A 25035-nucleotide genomic window follows, 5' to 3' on the forward strand; every position below is an offset into this window, starting at 1 on the left:
ATAATACGTAATCCGAAGTGATATAGTGTTAAAAGTTCTGTAATCAAGATGTATAATTTTTATCTCTAAAAGCAAACAAAAACGGGGAAAATTGTATTAAACTATTTGTTTGTAATAGCTCAAAGAATAACCCCTGAAATTAATGACATGGTTTATTCTTTATATGCTGTGAGAGACGTATGGTACGCTCCTTAAAATCGTCCGTTCCTCTGCCAAATCCTGTACAAAATAGCAAATTTTTATAAACCATTCTGAAGCTTGTTAAAAATTTGATTGTTCATTGAATCGGCATCGTCTAAGAGCATATTTGATAATTGGAATTCCTATGTTAACTTAATTTCTTTTTGTACTCGTGGTTGTAAATTAAATATAATTTCTGTGCAAAAAAGGGAGGAGGAAAGAAACTTCTTACACATTGCCATTTATAACCTCTGTACTGTACGTGTTGTATGGGGATGGAAAGAGATATGTATGTTAGCATTCAAGAAAACACACAGATTTTTCTTAACAAACACTTTATTGTTGCAGGAACGAAGGTCATGTAACATTGCATGTAGTTTGCGAGTTGTCATATTTTTGTTTTGAGCTTTTATCAATAAATAACAAAAATTTGTCACTTTTATTATAAATAGAATAAATTTAATTGTAGGCCGTTTTAAATCTCTCTTTTTTTAGAATATACTCTTCATCAAAAGCAAACCTCTGTAATGACAGTCCTCAACATCTTGCATGAATTTGTGATATTGCACTTTCATGTTTCGATGTATCCATTATGATCTCAAAAGTATCTTGTTATGAAAGTATCAAATTTCACAAGTCCATCATTCTTCAGGTGTTTTATTCAACCCAATAATTAATTACCCTGAATACAGTATGTGTGAATAGCATCTAGTCTTAATGTTCCACCTATACTAAGAAATTATTCGAAGATATTTCGAGCTTCATTATAAAGAAACAGCAATAGGAAACTGTACATGACTTTTGTATATTAGATTCATCTATTTTACTTTTCTGTGTCTAGAAAAATTAATCGTAGCTATACTCTAATCAGTGTTAATGTTTAAAAATTGCCTGGCATAATAATTCCAGTGATGTGAGTTACAGGAGGAGTGCTAATCTTTAATAAGTTTCACGCTCCAGCAGAATGCTATTGGGTCATAGACGCCGTAGATCAGAAGTTAATAATTGATTTGAAAAAAAAAATCTTAATAATTTTGAGTGGAAATAGTTTTCTATTACCGTTAAATAATTACTTCATGTATCTTTGTTTGAAATCTTAACCACACGCACAATTTTCTTCAAAATCTCTTTTAGCTAGTGTTGTCGGTAGCTATATACTGACTTTCTGTCTTAAGACTTTCTTGCCTAAGTGAATAGTGGCATACATTTTTTTAGCCAGTTGTGTTTTCCTTGATTACACCAATATTATGAAACCAAATCATGCACGGAATTGTTGTAATATTTCACTTTTACTGCGAAGAAGTACAATAGTATTGGGTATTACCTTATAAAGAAAGTTGAAATTTATAACAGTATAAGTTTTAACAATCGTTCACATTGTTGATTTAAAGTCTGCCAGTCGATCTTTAAACGCCAGCAGTACCTGGAAGTGCAATATTATTAATGACATGCTACTGCTTGAACAAAAACGATTACACGAAGTTCTCTAGAAATTTTGACTACATTAATTTGAAAGCATTTTTGTAGATTATTTGTGATTGTGATTGTGATTTTAATGAAGCAAGTTGGAGGAATAGAATTTCTCTACATTTGGTTGATTTCTTTTCACATTAACTTTACCATTATTTCAAATATCCTGCGATTTCTCCCTACTCTGAAGAAAATATCCATACATCTGGCAACACTGCTCCAAGCTGCGAAAATTCTTTCAAATGATTTGGTGATAGGGTGGAGCACGCAGCTGTGAGGACCGTTAAGTTTTCATCTGCCGAATTCGGTGGGGGCCTACCGACGACTTACGATATTCAAGCAGTGTAGGCAACGTGATAACTTCCAGGATAGCCGCCCTTGGCCTGCTGCTCTAATAGATAGGCCTTATAGGCTGCCGGGGAACTCAAAGCCGCAGAAGCATGTGCCCCTGGAGGAGGTGGAGCCCCGCCAGACGGGCCCGCGACGGCCGTGGCCGACGGCGCAGCTACGGCCAAACCTCCGGGTCCCACCAGGGCCGTACCGATGGGCGCGGCGGCCGCTACTCCTCCAGGTCCGGCCAGAGCAATGGCCTGGGGCTTCACCTGCGCCACAGAAGGGCCTGGAGGGTTGTTGGCCTCTATGTCCTCCGCGTCTTCATCGCCTTCCGAGCCTTCTTCTCCTTCTTTCACCACGTTAGGCCTCGCTTTCAGTGCCTCGACTGTTATGGAAGCGGAATCTTCCGCTTGACTGACTTGAGGCCTTCCTTGTGGTGGTTGCCTGGCAACGTACACGAGGTTTTGATAGCCGATAGGCGCAGATGCGACATTGGCAACCTCTGGCTGAGTCTGCTTCTCTCTGACCGAGCTGATGTACCTCTGGAACTCCAGCGCGCTTGTACCGGGGACGTGGGACACGGCATTTCCGGCGTCCTCTTGAGGCTTGTCGAGAGGCACGACTTGTTGATTCTTAAGCAGCAGGAAACTGGAAACAGCACCGTTTGTACCCAGCCCTTGGTGGACTGCGTGGTTCCGTAGGGCGTCGAAGTTGCCGAAGAACTGAGGCTGGCCAATCACAACAAAGCGCTGTCCGGGGGCCGGCACGAGGGCAGGCACGGCCGGAGCCGCAGGCTTGGGGCTGGGTTCGTCTTCGTCGAATTTCTCCAACGATGCAGACTGTTGCTCTGAGGAAGAACTGCCTTGACCATCCACTACCTTGATAGGCTGGAAGAAAGAAGCGTTTCATGTGGTACGTTATGTTGATATCATTCTTGTTTAAGAGCCTCAGAGATTGTTTAGCGTCAGTAAGAATGAGATGAACTACTTATAAATTACACTGAGAGTAGAAACTTCAGTACGTGGCTAAAATTAGTTCTACATTAATTGTCAACCACAATTTTCGTAATATTAGCCAAGATCCGGCAGGATAACTGTTTCCTTCAACACCACTGTTGTTATTATTATTATTATTATTATTATTATTATTATTGTTATTATTATTATTAGAAGTAATAGTAGTACTAGTAGTATACTGGAAGCTATTGGCTCAACATTGTTCCCAAATGAATCTTTGATCATTGCTTTTCTATTGTACAATATTTCCTCCCTGGTTTTATAGGGTTGTCGAACTAGATTCAATCCAATGTTGACTGCCAGGTTTATCAAGCTGCTCATCCTTATGTTTTTAATGTCAACAGACTTCAAATGACAACTACTCTGAGCTCTGTAAGAGTAAGCCAGTGGCAAAATATATCGTCGTTGTTCCTGCAATAACTTCTATGTGACATATTTAACGATTTTCAGATTTTTGCTCTGTTAGATAACTTATATAGTGATACAGCAAATAATAAAATCTCCTATATGTAATTATATTTCTTTGTTTCGAAAATGTAAGAATTCACAGTCTCCTATGTATGGCTGCCATAAGATGAATAAATGTGTTTTTTATTCCTATTGAAAACTTTTATACTTTGCATATAGGAATTATTGCAGGAACAACGACGATATGCACAGCGTTTTGTTTTGTATCCTCACAAAGCCAATAATCTCTCCATCTGTAAGTCCTTTCTTTTGATATTAATATAATAATAATAATAATAATAATAATAATAATAATAATAATAATAATAATAATAATAATAATAATAATAAAACTTCAATAAAATTTTGTCATTAGGTAGGACCGTGGTATCCAATCAGCCCGAGAGAAATGTATCATTAGAGATGTTGCAATTCCATTTCATAGAGATCTTACAAGAAGGCTGACATGGTCTTTAAATTATAAACGTATGGTATGTGAAGCACCAAAGCAAAAATCAAACCACTAGTTATTGGTTCAACTGGATACACACACACACACACTACCGGTCAAATTTTTCGATCAGCTTTGAAAACAACTATATACTTTATTTCAATGTACAAACACATCGGAAAAACTAAATAGACCAACAAAATAAATATGTTCTCTCTCTAGCATTATGATATGATAGAATATTCAAAACGAAATCCCTATTTTAACCACAAATCCATAGTTGAGATAGGCGATCGAAAACTTTTGACCGGTAGTGTATGTTCACTACAAAATTATTGGAAGTTATCTCCGTGATAAACAGTTTTATAGAATTACTCCATACCATACACTGTAATAGCGCACAATGTAAAATTCAACCAGTTATGCAGAATTGTCTATAAATGTGTTTTGTAAATAATTTGTAACTCCGGAGCTACATAGGCAGGAAACATAATTGCAAGATATGCTCCATTTCATTGTAATAATACAACTACTACTCACGGTGTGGATAATAATAATAATAATAATAATAATAATAATAATAATAATAATAATAATAATAGAAATGATTATACCCGGTGATGTGGGCCTAATGGTTACCATAACTGCCATTTGGTCCGGTGTTCGTGGGTGCGAACACGTAAGGTTACTATGGATTTTAATATTAGTACGGCTTCGATCGGAAGGAAAATAAAACTGGGGTTCCCTAGACGTAATACGAAGAAATCTTATAACTGACTAGGGGCCTACAGGAAAAATGTACGAGCCAGATATTCCTTATCACACCAAGCTTTCTCCTTTGAAAATAAAAACCTCTGCGAACAAACTTTTTGATATGCATTGTATCTTTCTGGAGAGTATTGTTTCGAGAAACCACAGAAGTCTTCGGCAGACAAAGCAAAATATGAGAATATAGTAGGGAATATAAGGGTTGGAACAATAATTAAAGATAAATATTAAAACATGTTAAAATGGAAGAATGCGAAAATGTATATGGAGATTAGACGCATCGATCAACACAGGTGGCTATAAAAAGTGGGCGGAAACAGATTTGAAACCAAGAGGAAGAGAACTCATGATGGGAAGAAAGATATGTAAAAGTAGAAAGTTTGAGAAAAATGAATGGCAAGTAGAGAGTGATACTGTAGTTGGAAAAGTCTTCTCACCTGACTGCCAGGTAACGAATAGAAGTGTTCATAATAAACTCTGCAAATCCCGATATGTGGTAGGAAAACAGGAAAAGATGCATAAGTTAACATTTACAAAATAATTTTTGTTGAAGTGAAACGTTGACATTGGTAAGAATTCGAAAATAAAATAATCTTCGGAAGTGCAATCTCTATGTTCGGAAGCTGGAATTCCTTATTAATTTATAAAAGAAGAAAAACTTCACAAACTATTGGAGAATAACAAAAATGATGCCCGCTCTACGTAAAAGGGACTTTGGAATCAGATTTTTATTCCGAGGGTGTATGAAATGGCGGGGATGAAAGTCTGTTTGAAAATGATAATTTATTGTTTTTATATGGTAGTTTAAGTGTTGTTATTATTATTATTATTATTATTATTATTATTATTATTATTATTATTATTATTATTATTATTATTACTAATGCTGGGTAACTTTCGGTGCTGGACCTCGGACTCACTTCACCGGCATTACCACTTTCATCTCATTCAGACGCTAAATATCCTAAGATATTGATAAAGCTTCGTAAAATAACCTACTAAAAATAATTTTTACTAGAAAGAAAGAAAGAAAGAAAGGTTCTTGGACATGGTATAGACGTTACATGACAATGCGAGATAAACTGACAAATATTCTGTAAAAGGAGTCCATTAGAAAGAAGAAAAATGGCAGATGTAATTACAATCGGACCAGTGAATTTAACATCAACACGAAGAAGAGGAATTTGGAAGAGGGAATTATTAATAGATGGTTCGTGATATGTAGAGGAAAAAAATCGTTAACAGATTGGAAAAATCCACATATGGCTAAATGGAATAAATTTAAATTATTATTGGGTTTGTTTTTGCAGCGAGTTTGTGATGGTTTGACAACAGTTTGAAAACTGCTCCAACCTCAACTATGGCGCATGATCAGCGATGATCGGTTTCAAACCAACCCTGCACGAACGCTCATGTACTATAAAATAATTTACTAATCTCGTATGCTGAAGATGTAATTAAATTTCTCCGTATAATAACCAAATATAGATAAGCATGGAAACATAAACTATTAATGCAAAAAGCACGTGTGTGCCAGTAAAGTACTACTATCTTAATGCACATACGTCATTGTGATTTGAGATTGGCTTGCGCTTGATCCGCAAATTATTCTGAAAGTCAGAAAATAATTTGGTGACGGTTTGCCTTTGACGTCTGACTTTAATCAACAAGTAGTTCACGAACAGTAAAGTCGATGTGTGCATGCTCATGATGGTTGGAAACTGCTGCAGAAAAAAACCTATTATTATTATTATTATTATTATTATTATTATTATTATTATTATTATTATTATTATTATTAGTCGTGGCTTATGTACACACAATACTTCGCTGAAGTAAATAATTTCATTATTGGCTTTAAAATTAAGAACTTTACGAAAAACGATATGCGCAGTTTTAGTATACAGTTTCTAAAGTAGAGAAGGGATTAGTTAATTTTCAATTGATTTTTTTACGGTAAACGTAATAGCTTCAAATTTAAATAGAATAGGATGCATCTAAAATCACTTCGAAGCGGAGTAGAACTATATTAAAGCACTTATGAAAATAATGTAGTCATGAAATCATAAAGTGATTAACCTTTGGATTTGCATGAAAAATCTCTGGATGATTTAACAACACGTTAATATAAGAGATTCCGTTATTAACTTAATTTCCTTTTGGGATTATTCGAACTTTAAGGGAAGAGGATGGTATTTTTTGGTGAAAAATGAGTAAATTTAAAAAAAAAAACTTTTTTTCCTTAAAATACTCTGTGATATGTGTAGAATACATTGTATAATATTTTGTGGGTATTTGTGCCCTTATCGGTTGTTGAGACGCCAGGTTTAAACTTCCTGCGCTCTGGATTTTTAAATCACACCGCCCTTTGTTTGTTGTTTCCGGAACTTCATTTTTTTTTCAAAACCAAATTTTTCTTTAAAATACTCTGTGATGTGTGTGGAATACATTGTATAACATTTTGTGGGTATCTGTGCCCTTATTGGATGTTGAGATGCCATTTTTAAAGTTTCTGCGCTCTGGATTATTAAATCACACCCCCTTTCATTGCCGTTTCTGGAACTTTATTTTTTTTGCTACATTGCCAGACAAAAATCGATATAATTTTTTAACTAATAAAGATATATGAATGAAATTTAGAATACACATTCTCTAGACTACTAGGAGACTTTTCTCTGTAACGGAATTTCCCTAATTGATTTCATTTTAAAAATAAGTTTCTCTGTTTGCAAGAAAGAAAATAAAAAAATGTTATTAAATTTTAATTGTTTATTTTACAAATCTAGGAACTAATATCAAAATTCTGTTACAGGCAGTTTGTAGAGCGTGCTTTTACAAATAAATTGTAACAAACGGTTTGAATTTATCTTAAAAAATGGCTTAGATATATCGAGTTTAGTAAAATCCTGCATTGGGTACATTTTTTTTTCAAATCTGGCTCCCAAATATTTTTTTTCAAAATATTTATATTTGGTTGAGTTGCTATAGCCATGAGCTCTCTACATACAAAAAATTAATATTTGACACCAAATAGGAAAAAAGTTTTAAAAATTACTATCCTCTCCCCTTAATACTTTTAATTGGATGGTTTTAAATTTTAAATGAATATACTATAGTTTGAACGCTGCCAAACGCCTAGTGGTTCTGTACGGTCTGAGTACAGTAGTTAATATTTCGATGCTAGAGGTGGTAGAACTTGCTTTGTTAATGCCCATATGGGCGTGTCTCTTACCCGTCCAGACCAGGTGTATAAAACTCAAATTATCATACGCAATAAAAGTATTTTGCAATCTGAAATATACAACAGTATACGCATTAAATGTATCCATTTGAAACAAGTTCAGGTTGACTGAACAAATAATTGGAAGCAGACAAACTGAGCCTTACTAAAATAACCGAAAATCGAGATTGGCATATTAAAAATAAGGAATCACGTACTGAGATACTTAACAAAGGTATAATTTCAACCGGCTGGAGTTTTTACCAAAACGATTTATTTGTATAGACTTACATGAATAATATTCAATTTTTAATAATTGAGACAAGAATATTATTTTATTGCTTAAGGTAAGAATTGTTCCAAATGTTTGTATGTTTAAACTTTAATATTCTACAATTAGAAATTTCTCGTTAGAGATCTTTCCTTCACCACTCTGTCCTAGAGTAGCGATCGACAGAATTTTTGTCATCACACTTCTCTAGCTGAAGAGGCGAATTGAAGCCGAAACAGAGGAAACGCAAAGCAATAAATAGAGTTCACACTCTTGAAAATACAAGTTTGTGTTTTCGCAGATCTTTGTCAAATATTTGATCCTTTGATTGCAAATTTCAAATTGTAGAATTTGATACACTTCCTCAAATGCTATTGTTTTGTCTTTTGACTATGCTTTGCTAATGCTTTAATATTCACTGAATGGGATTGGTGAAGAAGTATAGTCTTATAAGTAACTATAAAGTTGTTTATGAAATCTGATTTCATTAATTGTGATATAAATTGATGAAATTGTTTGACGAGCTAAGAATATGTACCAGCAATGAACACTTACTTTCAGATATTCACCGACGCTAATATGGTTATAAATTAACTAAATATTTCCCAGTATGTATGTGGCATTAAAACTGTATTACACTACTAGCACAACAACCTAAACTGAATCTTCTTCGGAAACTGAGACAATCTTAAGATTCAGAAAAAGTTATCATCATGCAGAATCTGTCTACTGAACACGTCTTAAGTTTGATTATTCATGTGCTAGAGACTAAATCAATATCGCCGAGTGTAGAAAATTTGGTATAATTATGCAACCGTAAGTCTGTCAAATAATGTATTATCTTCTAGGTTAATGAATTTCGCTTTCAGTCTTAAATCTCGCGAGTTTCAATATTGCACGTAACTGCATTATTCGTCTAAAATTATTCCTTCCCGTAAGATACTCGAAAGATGACAAACAACGCAATTTAGTAAATCTCTTCCTATCAATTGACTTGTGCGTGTATGTTTTGGAAGTTGGATTGTGAATGAAAACTTCATGCTATCTCATACATTACAAGAAAGCTAAATTATTTCAGAGTGTATACTCAATTAGAAAATGAAGAGCCGCGGTTGCATGAACAGTCTAGCTAAGACTCTAGATCAATGCAGGAGACGAGTATTCAAATCTCGGAGAAACCAAATGAGATTTGTGATGGACAAGGACAGAATTTAGTCAGGTTTTCTCTAAATACTTGCTATCCTTCTGTCATGTCTCTACCAATCCATAATCAGCATCATCAACAGGAGGAATGTAGACAGAAGATGGGTGAGGTTAAAAAGAAAAAGGAAAAAAAAGGAAGATAGTAATAATAACAAGAAGAACAAAGAGAAAGTTGAGAAAAAGTACAAGAAGAATGGAAAGATGAAGCAGGAGGAAGTGGCCGTGAAGAAGAAAGGGAAATGTTTGGTAGAAGATTAGGAGGACACGGGAAGAAAAGGGAGAGGCGAATATTGAGTAGGAGAATCAGATGAAGAAGATACGTGGATAGAGGAAGATGAGAGACGCAAATAATAAATGGAGGATTAGAAAAAGAAGCAGAAGAGGAAATAAAAAGTGAAGGAAGCAGATGGAGAATGGAATCAGCTATGAAAGCGAATAGACGGAGGGATGTGAAAGAAATGGAAAGAAATGGAGAGAAGGAAAACAAAAGTTATAGGAGAAAGAAAAGAAGAATATGGTGAAACAGTGAAAGCAACTGGAGGAGAAGCCGAAAATAAAGACATTGGGGAAGACACAAGAGAGAGAAATAACGAGGTAATAGCAGAAGAAGAAACTGAGGAGAAATAGGAAAAATAAAATGGATGCCTATTTATGGAATTAGAATGAAGTAGAGGTGAGTTGTTTGTTACCTTCTTGGGGTCAGACTCCGGTTTGACAGGGTCGATCTTCTCGCTGGAAGCCTCCGTCGTATCGCCCGGCTTTTCGGTGGTCGTTGTCGACAAGTTAGGGATGCCCAGTGACGAGATAAAGTTGAAGATGGAGTCGATGTAGGTGCCGCCTCCACTGCCGCCCTCGTCGCTGCCGTCGGGCTTGCCCTCGGGGTCGGCCCGCATCACGTAGAGTACGGGGTTGGCGCCCGGCTGCTGCAGCAGAACATACTGTCCGCCCACGGGTAGGGGCACGCCCGCCGCCGCGAACTGCTGGATGCTGACATAACAGAAACATTACATATTTGGTCAGAAAGTCCGCGTACTGACAGCAGGCTGACACGATAACCTCCCGTAAGATCATGTTGAATCATTTGGGACAGGTCTATCCCGTATAACACAAATTACCTGAAGAAATACGTAGCTGCGAATACAAGTTTTAAGTTGCAAAAAGAATAATTTGGAATGCAGCGTAAAATGTTTTGATCTACTAGTATTTGAATAATATTTGTGTTTGTTTCTAATTATGAAGAAGATAAGCCAGAAGCGTCACATCCTACACTACAGTAGAGGCAGATTGGTAACGTATAGGCCTAAATCAGTCCCTATAAGAACAGTGTACGTATCTATCAATAGTAATCCAGTGTAATAAGGACGGTAAAAGAAAAAGTGTTTATAGGCCCCAGGCCTACAGTATATGAAGGGTTCAAAACCATGATGGGTCAAGCGCCATTTACTAAAACCGTAGAAAACAAGGGTTAAAATGAAGGGTTAATTTAATGGAAACATATAGTAAGTAATATAAAGTATACACATTAAAACTAAGTGACATTTCAGTCTTCATTAAACTATTCACTTAACTTTAACCCTTGCTTTCTCCGGTTTTAATAAATGGCGCTTGGCCCACTATGGCTCTGAACCCTTCATATAACAAGTGAAAGATCAAGAATAGCAGTGTCAAGCACGCACAGTTCCAACAATGTGAGGGAAAGGCCACTCAAATTCTGGTCTTACACCTTTTTTGGAGGCTGTTTCTGCATATTACGCTTTTAGATTATACTGTATCTACGTACTACTTTATTTAAGCTTAATGAAGCTTAACTTTGCTAAAATAAATAACAAAGATTTCGTCTTGATGATTTTTGGTAGATTCCCTCATGAGCCTACAATTAAAAATACAATCCTCTCCCGTTACTTATGGTAGAATAGAGTCTCCGGAATAATTTTATTTTCAGATCAAGACAATTGAACGTAGAATTTACAAATTGTATCTTTCTAAATAATAATGAGGATGAAGATTTCTTAGATTTTGTAGCTTATAGATGGAATAGATTTGAGGCAAGAGCAATTGGATTTAAATTCCTTTATAGTTGTAAACTGCAAAGCATAATAATGAAATTTTGAAAGAAATGTTCGGAAAGCAATGAAATTAAAAAATCAAGAGGTAACAGCGAAATACAAGCATAATAAATGTTTTTTTCTACAAAGGTACACAAAATGTGACAAAATTGAAGTTAAATATATGCAGGACGATTTCAAATAGGTGCATAAATAAATGTATTTGTACTTGGATGTCAAAGTAAAATTAAATAATGTCAGACAAAATTATGCATAACATCTGCTACTCACGTAGATGATAATTATATTGTGATGAAGGCGGTGATGTTTTAATGTCAACGTACTGTATAGCCATTGAAATTAAGTCGCCGAAAATTGTTCTATTATTCTTCCTTCAACATAGCAATTCGATGTGTATCGTAGTTGATATCAACTGCCACTATACAGACTGAGTCAAAAGATCGTTTACAACTTTTGAAGGATGATAGAGGAGGTGAAGATGAACAACTTTTTTTATGAACCAAAATTTATGTACTGAAGAAGGAAAAGAAGGGAGAAGAGTATTTTGTTTAGCAGTGTCATTAATTTAATTTCTGAAGTTATGTGGTGAACCAACAAACATTCTTATATAACTATGGCAAACCTTCATTAAATCACAATTTATGTTAACGGCCATTCTTATATAACTATGACAGACTTTTATTAAAGTACTACTTTTATAGTTATAAAGTTAATTTAGGACAAATGAGATAAACGTTGACATAAACGTCTTCACGGTTGATTTATTCTCTCCATATTCCACTTTGTCGATAATCGAAACTGTGTCCATTCGGTTACAAATTGCTTCATTAATAGGTTTAATAACTTTTGTTTCTTTCAATGCCAGAAAATGTCGCACTATAACTTTGTATTGCATGTGTGGAATCGGAATGCTGAACTGTCTGACGCCGTTAATTTATTCTTAAATCGTTCGAAGTGGTGACTTAAAGTTACGACGTTGTTGTCAACTTTCTTGTCTGCTTATTAATATTCTCAAGATTTGACAGCAATGCTTGCAATACAATTGAATTTAAATTTAAATTTACAATGTGTAATAATTAAAGGAGAAGAACTGTTCATATGGAAGATTAATGAAGGCCGATAATGGCCGTATCGGATGACGGAGTTGCGTGAGCTCGTTTATTTTCAACCTGCATGCATATCGCTATAGCAAAGTAACAGAATTCTAACCTGACACTCTGACAGTGACTACTCTCACAGCATGTTTCAGAGAGCAAGAATGTCATACATCAAAAGTCCGTTAAGAGAATGAAGACCACCTAATAACGTAATAACAAATAACTGCCAAGAAAGCGATATGTGTGAACTAATTGCACGGATAGTGTCTATAAGTCTCAAATAGAATCGATCAAACAATGTAAAGGTGCAGCGTACGAATAAAATGTATGTGTAAAAGCGATAAATGTGGAGACTTCAATGCGTGTATAGAACACCAACATAAGAGACTCGTCATCAAATTGAGTATAAATAAGGATAAATGTTTAATGTGGCTTAAATGATCTTAAAAATTAATTTTGTATAGGAAAATGTAATTCAGTATCAGGAGCTTTTCTGAGAACTACTTTTAACGTATTACAAGCATCAAGTATCTCTTACAACACAGTAAACTGCCTTCTGTGGCCTAAGGGTTATCGTGCTTGCAATTAGGTCCGAAGTTCTTAAGTTGAAGAACAGATGCATTTTTTGTGTTGTTGTAAATTTTTTATCACAGCTTTTAGTTTTCTGGGCGGGGGACAAATTCATAAATTTGTTCACACGGTATGATAGATATTATACCCGTACTACCTGGCGACAGAAATATTAATTACAAAGCCGACTGAGAAGTTCGAGGAATTCCTCGCGAGGTGATGCAGATGAGGTGGTGTGGAGATATTTTGGAACTATTCCAGGGAGAACGGAAGTATCTTAAGAAAACGTATTCCAATGCATCTTTGTGCAACACAAATTATATCTAAACAGTAGGGAATTTGAACCCAGATCTCTAGTATTGAAAGACGGCGGCGCAACAAGACTGTCTCAATCAGTGAAAAGACATATTTTAATATATTACGGCGAAGAATCGGGAACACATCAACAAAATCTACCCCACATCATGTTTTATTTCACAAAATCTACTTAATTTGATGCTGGATCTCCGACGAGAAAGTTTGTGTTTCAGCAGTTCTACTAATGCTGCGCCACGCCTTTAAGAATTTAAAAATATTGCAACGTTCTCCTTGTATATCTGTTTACAACTTCCCAATACTTCAATTCACCTTGTCACAGTACGAAATAATACGAGATGCGTCTCCTGTTGCCATTGAAATCTCCAAAATTTAAATAGGCCTATCTTAAGAGAAGCTTTCCATTAATAGTACAGAATGTTCTCGTTAGGTTCATTTCTATCCATGCATTCAAGTTACTAGGATAAAAATTCTTTTTTACTTAGGACAGTCCACTGTCCAGTCAAATTCAAAGAGCCTATAGGTTTGTTGCAGGTACCTTCCTTGATATCCTCTACTTTCCTCCCCGCTTTTCACGTCAAAGTTCACTGCTGTTTAACGAAACCATATCCGTAGAGAAATCTGCATCAATCGAGCTGCTGTCTCGCAAAATAAGAAACTAGATGGTATGAGGGCTAGCTTACAGATAGTACGTAATTTTAACTGAAGCCCTTTCAAGGAGGAGCAACGTTCTTTAACTCGCCTTGAAATAAAACTTCGGCTATTGGCGGACGCGCTTTTACACGCTAGTTTTTTTTTTTATTTTTAGTAGGTTATTTTACGACGCTTTATCAACATCTTAGGTTATTTAGCGTCTGAATGAGATGAAGGTGATAATGCCGGTGAAATGAGTCCGGGGTCCAACACCGAAAGTTACCCAGCATTTGCTCATATTGGGCTGAGGGAAAACCCCGGAAAAAAACTCAACCAGGTAAATTGCCCCGACCGGGAATCGAACCCGGGCCACCTGTACACGCTAGTTACGGAGACAGAGCTGTGTCTGTGATTCGAAAATAATAGACTAGTAATGTAAAATATTATTAAATACCGTATAAACACTTATTGATGACAACGGAAAAGGAGCGTACGTTTTATATATTTCCAACAGGATTATGCGACAACACATACAGCCAACTTCAATCGTCAGTACGAATGTGGACTCCCTCGATCTACCGACCTGACCACAGTGATTTCCATCTATAGGGAATTTTGAAAGATAAAGTGTGTAATGATTACCCACATATTTTGAAAGAACTGAAAAAGAACATCAGGAAATCATTGTATCTATATCTGAAAGGGAATAACAGTGCATAATGCGTCTTTTAGTAATGTTCAGAACAAAAACGTAGGCAGTTTCAGAATATTCTTTCTTAATTTGGATGAGTAATACTTATGTTAATAACTTGTGGTCAATACAATCACGGATGCTGCGCAGTTTCCGTAACCAACGCATGGTAGAGCATCGCTTTTCTGGGAGGTAATTTTCTCACCCAGTTATTTGTAGAATGAAAATTCACAGTAAAAAAATAGATAATTTTTGTACAACTCCGAGCCTAAAATCATGATTCGTCCCGACTTTCCTTTTAGATGGACTAAAGTCTTTCATATTTTGTCGTGACAAAGTCGTATTTGTTAACGTTTTCCTGTTTTTGTCGATTTATTGTTTTAGGTACATTATACTGTAACATTATAAAGAACCGTAGTTTCCAAGTTGTAGTCTGCGGCTATCTTCTCGATATACACTCCTTTCCTGCAGTCTTCGTAACAAGAAAACAGTCTTCGATAATCATAGTAAAAGTATTCTTATGTAAGAAAAGTCTGAGAAACCGTGTTGTAAAAAAAAAATAATATAGAAGTGATAATTCTGGGCTACGCAGTGAAAAACTTCACAAATTTCTGTGATATTGCGTTTGTATATGGTAGCCTACTTATAAGATATTTTCGCATACTTTAATAGCCTTAACACGTCATAAAGGTAATAATGTGTATATTTATATTATGTTCAAGATCAAATTGAGCCAGTGATTCAAAAGTTACGATTATGGCCCAGCCGAGTTGAATATGATAGCTTCAGTAATGGATACATTACTTCCCTGTACGAAAATCTTAAAATTAATCGTGTAGATTTCCTTATTGTAAGAAGTTGGGTGTAATTTTTTGTGGGGTCTAGTTGTCTTCTTTTTCATATATTTTTGAATAAATATTATAGACTTCTTGTTATATGAAGAACAAGCATAGAAATTGGCTGATTGTTTATCCAGATTTGAGAGAAAAGTAGGAAACACTGAAATGGATATAGTAATGATTAAAAGAGGAAGAGACATAATTTCTCGCAACACATTGGGTTAAGTAACTGCTCGAAATGTTGTATAAAAATGCTAATAAAATTATATATATGTATATATGTATATCTTGTTTTCAAGGAGTGGCTCTCATTGTCAATTTTTTTATCTGTTTTTCTTTTAATAATTAAGACCTCGCTCACATTTTATGCAGTTAAATATTTTTGCATAGGTAACTACCATACAGATATAACAATTTAAGTGTAGAGAGTTAATGGATTAGTTATTTCAAAACAGGGTGTCACAGTCCTCCGTTAAGTGGGGACATCTGATTTGGAATATTATTTTGCACTGACTATTACACTTTTACTACGTCACACTACTTTCGACCAATAAATCGGTACGAAAGGACATCTTTCAACCAATATGGCTGCTTATCGCACAATTTTATCGCGTCCCTAGCATTTTAATTTTATCGCGTCCCTAGCATTTGTTTATTTTTATCACCACCCTAGCATTTGTTTCTATGTTTGTCAACATTTCAAACTGCACTGGTCTGAACGTCAAAAAACAGAAAATTACAAACCACTTCAGTCGATGCACAGCACTTTCAAATATGACTCGCACTGGCATTCAAGAACAAGAATTAATAAAGATCACTGGTCATATATGAAGAGCACCATTCGGAAATCCTGAATAAGTTGAGGGATACATCATGTACATCAACGAGTTCACTTCTTTTACACACACGTCCAATATAACATCAACTGAACCACCAACCACTAAAACATTCAAATTTGAAAATTGTACTTTCAATAATTGTTACTTTTAAAATTATTCATGTTTATTTTTATTTCATCATAGTTAATTAAAACGTCCCTTGTTTATTTCATCATCCCTAATTAAAACTTTTCTAACACTTGTTTATATTATTTAGGTTATGTTTGTTATAGCTTCTGCTATATGATATTATGGATAGTCACGTATCAGAGATTGTTTAATACTAAGATTTATTGAAAATCATCTGTCAAGTGACATTGATTATGGGATCCGGATGATTGAAGTGAAATGCAAATGTTTTGATAAAAATGCAACTGAATCAACGAAGCCTTCTTGACTAGTAACAGTCCACAGAGTTCAATGATGATTCCATAGTTGGCACAACTGATACCGGTAACAAGAAAACAATCATAAAACACTACTACTATCTAGCGTAATGTTGAGATGGTACAATAATACATTTGAAGACAGTTGTATTTTCGTAAGCCAATTAATATTTTATTATATTGGAGTACTTTGTTACTTCTAATCTTTATATACTTTCTTCTAATCGTGTAATAGTCAATTAAATCCCACTCGACTTTTGATTTTCTCTAGATAAATCAAAATCTCTAGTGAGATTACTGTTAATAAAAGCAATTATGTGATAATAATAGAAAGATTTGTATAAAATTTTTTCACTGCAGAATAGTCTTGTGACTGTTGTCGCAGACAGACAATCCTGACATGCATTTTATTTTGAGAAGTGATAGTATTCATCAAAACAAGAAAACAAAGTACAATAAACATAGTCCTAAAATTAATATCTCCCGAGATATGTGTGTTATTTTGTTCATCATCACCATAGGAGATACTCCATTCATTGTAACGCATAATTCTGCTCTACGACTGAGGGACTCACACCTTGTTACCCTTTTGTTTACTGCATTTCTGATATGATAATGTATACCCAATAAGAAACGAGCAAAGAGCTCATATTAGAATATATATTATGCTGTTTTTACAATACCAATTTCAAAGACCTTTTTCGTATAAAACTTAACTTTAGACGTATACTTGTTATGCTTTTCTTCTTGTTTTGATGAATAAAATCACCTCTCAAAATATTAAGTTTTTTTTTTATGGAAATAACATTGAGCATACAGGGTTGTTTCCGATCTCTGATAACGAATTTGAATGACATAATGTGCGTCAAGAGTCACACGACAACTGAACTGTGGTGCGTTGTGACAGACCAGTAGTGATCTCAGAATGCACGGCGATTCATAGCAGAAATTCCCAAGAAAATCGAGTCTTTTTGGGAGGTGTAGGCTACATTATGACTCTTTCCAATGCCAAGTACACTTAAGTGAAAATAAAAGAAGCCTGCAATAAACGAGGTTTCGTTATTTCCAAGAAAGGCATCTTCTGTGTATTTAATAAGATTGATGAAGCTCAGATGGAATTAATTTGTATCATCTCGTGGGGTTAGGCGGCTTGTGACGGGGGGTGCATTTGTTTGCTTTTTCCACTCTGGAATTAATCGCATCCGAGTTTTGCCAGTCTTATTAGGTACACACAAGTTGCTTTTCTTGGAAATAACGAAACCATGTTTTTGCAGGCTCCTATGAATTTCACGTAACTGTACGTGGCATCGGAAAAGGTACCCCTCCCAAAAGCCTCGATTTTCATGGGGAATGCTACTGTGATACACCGTGCACTCTGATTATGAAATCACTCACTACTGGTCTGTCACCTCTCGCCGCAATTCAGCTGTCGGTGTGATTCTTGACGCACATGATGTCATTCAAATTCGTTATCAGAGATCGGAAACAACTCCGTATTTTTTGATGTTGAATAAGTACTCATACTGTCGGTGACTCGAGAGAAGACGAGAGCGGACTGAGGAGGAAGGGATCTGAACAGATAACGTACGACAACACGTGCAATATTCGTACTGCATTAAGCGGAAACATTAGGTCTCCTTCTGTTCAACTTAGGTTTAATTTCCATACGCATTGTTACTCATGTTTCCCGCACGAGTAATAACCTGGCTACTGGGATGCTTATCTGAGCGATGTTTATAATAATCAACAACGATAGTCAAGAAGGTCACATTCTTTCCGCTCGTCTTCTCCTGAGTAACGGACAGTATCTCGTAAGATATTAAATTTTGGACTCATATTTATTATTATTTTTTCTTGTTTTGATGAACACGCTTATCCCTCAGAATATTGAATATTTTTTAATGGAAATCATAATTACCACATTCTGTGATATTGATGAGCAAGTACACATATCTCGGAAGATATTAATTTTAGGACCCATGTTTATTGGACTTTTTTTTCTTGTTTTAACCACCTCTCAAAATATTGGATACTTAAAAAAATAAGTACTCTGCTTACGAATATGCGGTTTCTTTCTCCAGTCAATCAGAGATTGATAGAGACAGACGATAGAGGGGAAGAGAAAATCTAGATACAAAGATAGATGGAGACAGATACAGAGTGAGACGGAGACGGAGAGAAACGGAATAGGAAACAGACAGGAAGACGGGAGACAGGCGGAGAAAAATACATAAAAAGATAAAGAGAGAAACGTAGGAAAAGCCGAATTGCAGAGAGAGTCTGTGCAGTTGTAGAAACGTACCCAGCGCCGCTGCCCGGCACGACGACCACGTTGGCGTCCTGGCGGTGCTGTGGAGGAATCACGTGGTTGTAGTAGACGAGCTGCTGAGGTATGTGATGCGGCGCGGCCTGGACCCTTGCCAGCAGCAGGACTGTCAAGGTCACCCCCAGCGTGCGACTCTGCAACAGCAGGAGGCGGTTATGCAACGTGCCACACCCGGCAGGGTCAATAACATGCACTGTTTACACAATCCCATCAGCAGCGCTTCAATTACGAGTTCTTCCTGCTACAAGTAAGCAGAAAGGATCGAGTCGGGTATCGGGAATTCACCTGAAGTCATTTGTGAAGAGATCTTCTCAAAGTGGTATTTTATGTAATAAACTGTGACGCTACAGCCCTTTCAGGACCCAGACCGATCAGCCGGCAGCTGGCCTCATGTCCACATGCCGAAGTAGAAGTGAACGGTCATCCAACAAGAATGGAGGTATCGTGTGGTTAACACGATAACCCTCTTAGCCGTTATAGGTGGCTTTCGTAACCGAATTTCGCTACCTATCGTAGCTCCCCAAGTGCATCACGATGCTGGGCGTGTACCGGCCCCATACATCGCGCACTGGCTGAAATTTCATAAGAAAATTTCTTTCCCCTTGAGGACTCGAACTAGTGCGCATTCCGTAACTGGAGTCCTAATCTTAAATCACGACCTCACGACACTGTTATTTTATATATGGGACTCCTGTGATGTTGGGGTCAGCATTGACAATGGACCATACCACGACGGTTGATTGTACTCAACGCTATAGTTATGCGCCTTATTACAGTAGGTACATCGCGGTCACGATTAAGCTTAACTGGAGCTAAACTCTGAAGACTAAATTGTCGAGAGTTCTCAGATCGTCGAAAAATCACCGTTAATTTTTATAAACTCTGGGGATTGGAGTCAGTCAATACATTGTTCCCACTGCAATAAAATTTGGTCATTGCATCGTTCTCTGAGGGCATCCCATTGCTATGTCTGATAGTCGTGTCCTTTACATTCTTGTTCTTTATTTTCCACATTTAGACTTAAAGGGCCATATTCATAGACATTCTTAACGCGGGCTTCCGGTGGATGGTCAGCGAACTAACGTTTTGATAAGAATCCTGTACAAGTAATCAGTCGATAGCCGGGGCTAGTCTAGCACGCTCGTAGCGCAGGCTAGCGAAATGTCTATGCATAGCACCAAAATGTCTAAGTCGCCACAATTCTTAAGTTTAAATCGTTACTTTTTCGTTAATATATCTCTTATTTAGCAATGTGTAGCCTAGCACATCTCTTACTCTTCAGTTTCTCTTCACGTATTTAGTTTAAAATGGATTCTATTATTCGCAGACATGTAACAGTAATGGAATTATAATAAATGGAAAAATTGTGGTACTAGATACAAATCTACCGTATCACGCATTATACTGCTTGTGGCAGAAGTGAGTGATACATATGTCTAGTTTCTCTAGCTTCTTCTTGCTGCATTTCTTTGAATTATCATTTTTCATACACAGAATTTTCGCGTACCCCACACCAATTCATCGCATAGATTTACCCATGCTTGTTTCATTTCTATGCAATTCGTGGAGACAGTAGTTTACATTCGATGGTAGCACAGTGCTTTTGCCATATTTACAGGCAATTCCATTTCGTTGAGTGAAAATGAATCGGTCAGTCGAGAAAGGAACTAACAACACTTTGGTAATTTTCTGTAAATTGAAAAAAGTGTAGGAAAGTTAGGTTTTTAATGTTTGTGTTTATTTTATTTTTCAGAGAGGTAGAGAATGGGTTACTGATGTTAAAAATTGAATGTAAATATTAATTTTATATTTTACTCTAGTTAGAGAAAAATTAATTTATTGTAGTTAGTTTTTCTTTCAATTCTATATGACATTACCAGACAATAAATTGGCACTTCAAATTACTTTATTGTCATGTTTGCAAAAATTAAATTGCAACCTCTGAAATAAGTGGAGATAATGCTCAACAAATTAGAAATCATTACAATCATTACAGAAATAAATGAATGTATTGTACTTAATTTCTTTCAATTTTACTTAAGCGTCAGACTATAAATTAGCACATCAGATTATTTTTGCAAATATAAAATTACAGCACGTTTTGTAAGGGCAAAATTCATATCGCAATCAAAGAACGAATGTCCTCTACCAGGAAAACAGTCTGAGACCAAAAGTGAAAACCCTTTTCTGTAGTATTAAATGAAGGTTTATGAAAGCTTTTCTATAAATTTCTAAGCGGTTTGAGCCGTACCTTTATCAAGAAAGTCTTGACTGATCTTGTGCTTCTTCAGAATCCAATGAAAACTACTGTTTTCCTAAATAATTTCAAACAAATCTTGAAAAGCAAACTAATTACATACATATTCATTTATTTATCACATAAATGCAGCCAGTGTCAAGTCAGGTGATGCAAGTTTTGGAATTGAACGGAGCTAAGTGCAACAGTTAGTTCTTCCATTCTTCACTAACTCTAGAGAATAAATTGTAATCTACTCTCCCACACAATTGTAGGTAGTTTCTTCCGTTACTAATCGATAGCGTTATCTTTAAAATATAAGAAAGAATGTGTAACTCACTCTACCAAAAAAAAAAGTAATTTAGTGCCTTTCAATTCTCACGTATTAAAATGTTGCACAACGTTTAATATATTGAACTAAGAGAGAATGAAATACATGTCCAGGAAATCATTCAATGATGAGATACTGTCTTAGATTATGAAATGAACATTTTACTTTACGCAGATTAATAGCGTTTTCGTTATTTCGTTTGCTTTTAACGTGGCAAGCAGACTTTCAATTCGCTCTTAGTGTTTGCTTTATAAATTAGTATTTGTTAATCACGATGTTTATTAGCATTACGAGGACTTCATTTCCTCCGCACCCATGTAGTTGAATCTTATTAATTATTGTACACTGATTTTTAGTCGGCGGCGGGAGTGTCTCATAATCATCAACATGCTGTTCCATTAAGAAAACATTTCCTCATTATGTTCCGTGATGTTTACCTCCTACTTGTAGTTCAGTAATTTGTTACTTCTAAAGGGTGGAACCAATTGTGGATTTTCTTTAAAGATGTTTTCTACTCGACAGTTAATGTTAGAAATAACTTAGATAAGCTAGTATAATTGTAATTAAATTTGTTGGTTGGTTGTACAGCTATATTAATGAATTTATTATTTCATTCTGCTTATTATAAATGTTTTAATGAATTATAATTTCTATATTATTGATTGTTATATCTGTATCAATAATTAGTAATAATGTAAGTATAATTGCGATTATGGTTACTACTATTTTTGCAATGTCATTTGTAAACAATAATCAAGGATAATGAAACTCATTTGGCTACGTTAGTATCCAGAAATCCAATAAATTTGATTGGTTCTGCAGAGCCCGCGCCGTAGCGTCGTCGTATAAGGCATCATGCCTGAATTCGCGTTACGGAATGAGCGCTGGTTTGAGTCCTTATGGGGAAGGAATTTTCTCATGAAATCTCGGCTGGTATAATATGGGACCGATGCCAAAACAGCATCGTAATGAATTTAGGACGCTACGATAGGCTACGATGACTGGGGGATCATGATGCTAACCACACGATATCTCCGTACTCTTGAATGATCATTCACCACTGCTAACGCATGTGGAAGTAAGACCAACAATCGGTTGGTCGCCTTGGCCCTTGAAGAGTTGCATTAATCACTTCTAAAACAGTGATTTTTGGAAGCGGCAATATAATATTACAAAACATTATGACATAGCAACATTTTATCCGAAGTTGTACACTTGGTTAAAATGAAAGTGGTCTGTCTCTTGAGCAGCGAAAATTTTCTAAGTCTCTTCGGGTGAGCGCGCAGTTCTCTATCGTAAACCTCCGTGGGCCGCTTTAGTTAACTCCATAATACAAGGCGCTGATTTGGGCTACCTCCACAGCATGCTTCGAATCTCCGTAGTGAATTTTTTGTTTTGTCCTTTCTTTTATTTTTTACAACTCCTTTTAATGTAATAGGGGTGTATAGTGAAATAATATTGCTTATGTTAATTCATGTTATTTAGCCTACAGATAATTACAAAATTGGTAAAAATTTGTGGTTATAATTCCAGGAAATCAGAATGTATTTTGTCATCAGAATTATGGCTCTTCTTCTTGTTTACAATTACTACGTTTAGACCCTGATGATCACGGATTTAGATTAGTATAATAATCATGTTCCCTGTAGCACAACTTGCAAATTAATTATTGTCAATTATTTAACAGTCAACATATTTACTGAATGTTACTTAGGCAATAGAGTGCAAAGTAGCCGGAATTAATAAAATAATTAACACAGCATTTTAATAAGAAAGCCCCTAATTGTCGTCTTTAATGTTACTTCCATCTAGCGTCAAAAGTTTCTATTAACACGAAGAAATAATAAAGCGAAAAGTATTCTAAGGATAAAAAATGACGAAAACCTATTATATTTTCACTGATACATTTAAAAGGCAGCAAAAAGAAAGTTTAGTAATTCCATGATTTAAACATACAATCACACGAACTTTTTGTTGCTGCTCTACAAACTACGCTAAGAGTTTTACAGGAGTCAAAACGACATTGTAACGAGCAATGATCATACTCCACTTGAGAACCTATTAGGCAGTATATAATGTTTGTGTTACAATATTCACTATTTAAACACACTGAACGATGTCTGTTTTAAATCTCGTAAATGAATTATTTTCTCGGAAGATTTTAGTGATTAATAGTTGTGTTCCCCATTATAACTACTAGAAGAACATATGCAATCTTTTGAACAAAGCCTGGCTGTCCCGATCGCTCACGGAAATACCCGATTCGAACTTAGTCTCTCAGACGCCGGCCACTTTCATTTTGACCAAGCGTACAAAATGCATCAGAGAAAACTTCTTAAACAGTACATTTTAGTATAAATTAAAGTCATAGATTATATATTTATTCTTAGGGTTTTCGTGGTTTAGTCAACTTCCGAAGACAAGTCTGAATCTCACAAGTGATACCAATAAGACACCACTTTAAGGTAACTAGTCCAGGAGATAATGGGGTAGGGTGGCCAGTTCATTTCCTTCTCCATTGCATACATCGCCGATTAGCTACATGTTACACTAATCAGACATTAGATGCATACAAACAATTGTTCTTCCTCTCACATAACGTCAAGTGAGATGTACTGCCTGATAAAAGATGTACATATCAGCCAGAATTTCTTAGGGTTATATGAGTAAAATGTTTTTCGTGTGTAGTACAGAAAACAGAACATTTTTATATGGGGGTCTTTGGTTTGATTGATATTTCTAAGGCCGTGCCGGTGTGCATCATGCTCTCAGGCTCACAGTGGCCAGTGTGGCATTAGTGAATCCGATGCTGACAGGCAGACCAACTTTCCTCTTCCTTGACAGGATGTTCTCAAACGAGATCTGATAAGCCTCAGGGTCCAGAGTCTCAAATCTTTAATATTATGTAAGCATAAAACACCCAAAGCTTCACTCTTGCCTATTTTTACTATTGCATATGATAGATGAAATGAGGAGGAGTTGATGGATTGATAGAGGGAAATGAGAGTATCACGAGAAAATCCTTGGCACGTCTGTTTTGTCCACTACAAATTCTATCATAATCTGGCCGGGGATCGAATGGAAGAACAGAGCGCTTGCACTTGAGCAACAGAGGCAGCCTTAAAAGAAATGTTACTACAGTCTAGTATATACGTACAGTCACGAAACTTGAGTTGTGAGGGTGCTAGAAACAATAGACTGTGCCGGTACTATTTCGCATTTTCTGTAATGAGACGATATTAGCGATCCTAGTGGTTAGCAACTATCTATGGATGCATATTTACTAAGTATTGAGCTTCGTGGCTGTA

The 25035-nt window shown here is 35.8% G+C and overlaps 1 protein-coding gene across 1 annotated transcript in view; it reads right to left on the reverse strand.

Moving 5' to 3' along the window:
- Positions 1-1497: 1497 nt before the first annotated feature.
- Positions 1498-25035, reverse strand: part of LOC138713520 (uncharacterized) — a 29840-nt gene continuing 6302 nt past the window's right edge. Inside the window, exons 2-4 of the mRNA XM_069845691.1 lie at positions 19137-19294; positions 10049-10346; positions 1498-2870 (exon numbers count right to left, since the gene is read on the reverse strand). Of these exons, the coding sequence (XP_069701792.1) occupies positions 1986-2870; positions 10049-10346; positions 19137-19294 (1341 nt within the window). The 3' untranslated portion in view covers positions 1498-1985. The remainder of the gene's footprint in view (positions 2871-10048; positions 10347-19136; positions 19295-25035) is intronic.

Source organism: Periplaneta americana, chromosome 14, assembly GCF_040183065.1.
Source record: "Periplaneta americana isolate PAMFEO1 chromosome 14, P.americana_PAMFEO1_priV1, whole genome shotgun sequence".
Lineage (NCBI taxonomy): Eukaryota > Metazoa > Arthropoda > Insecta > Blattodea > Blattidae > Periplaneta > Periplaneta americana.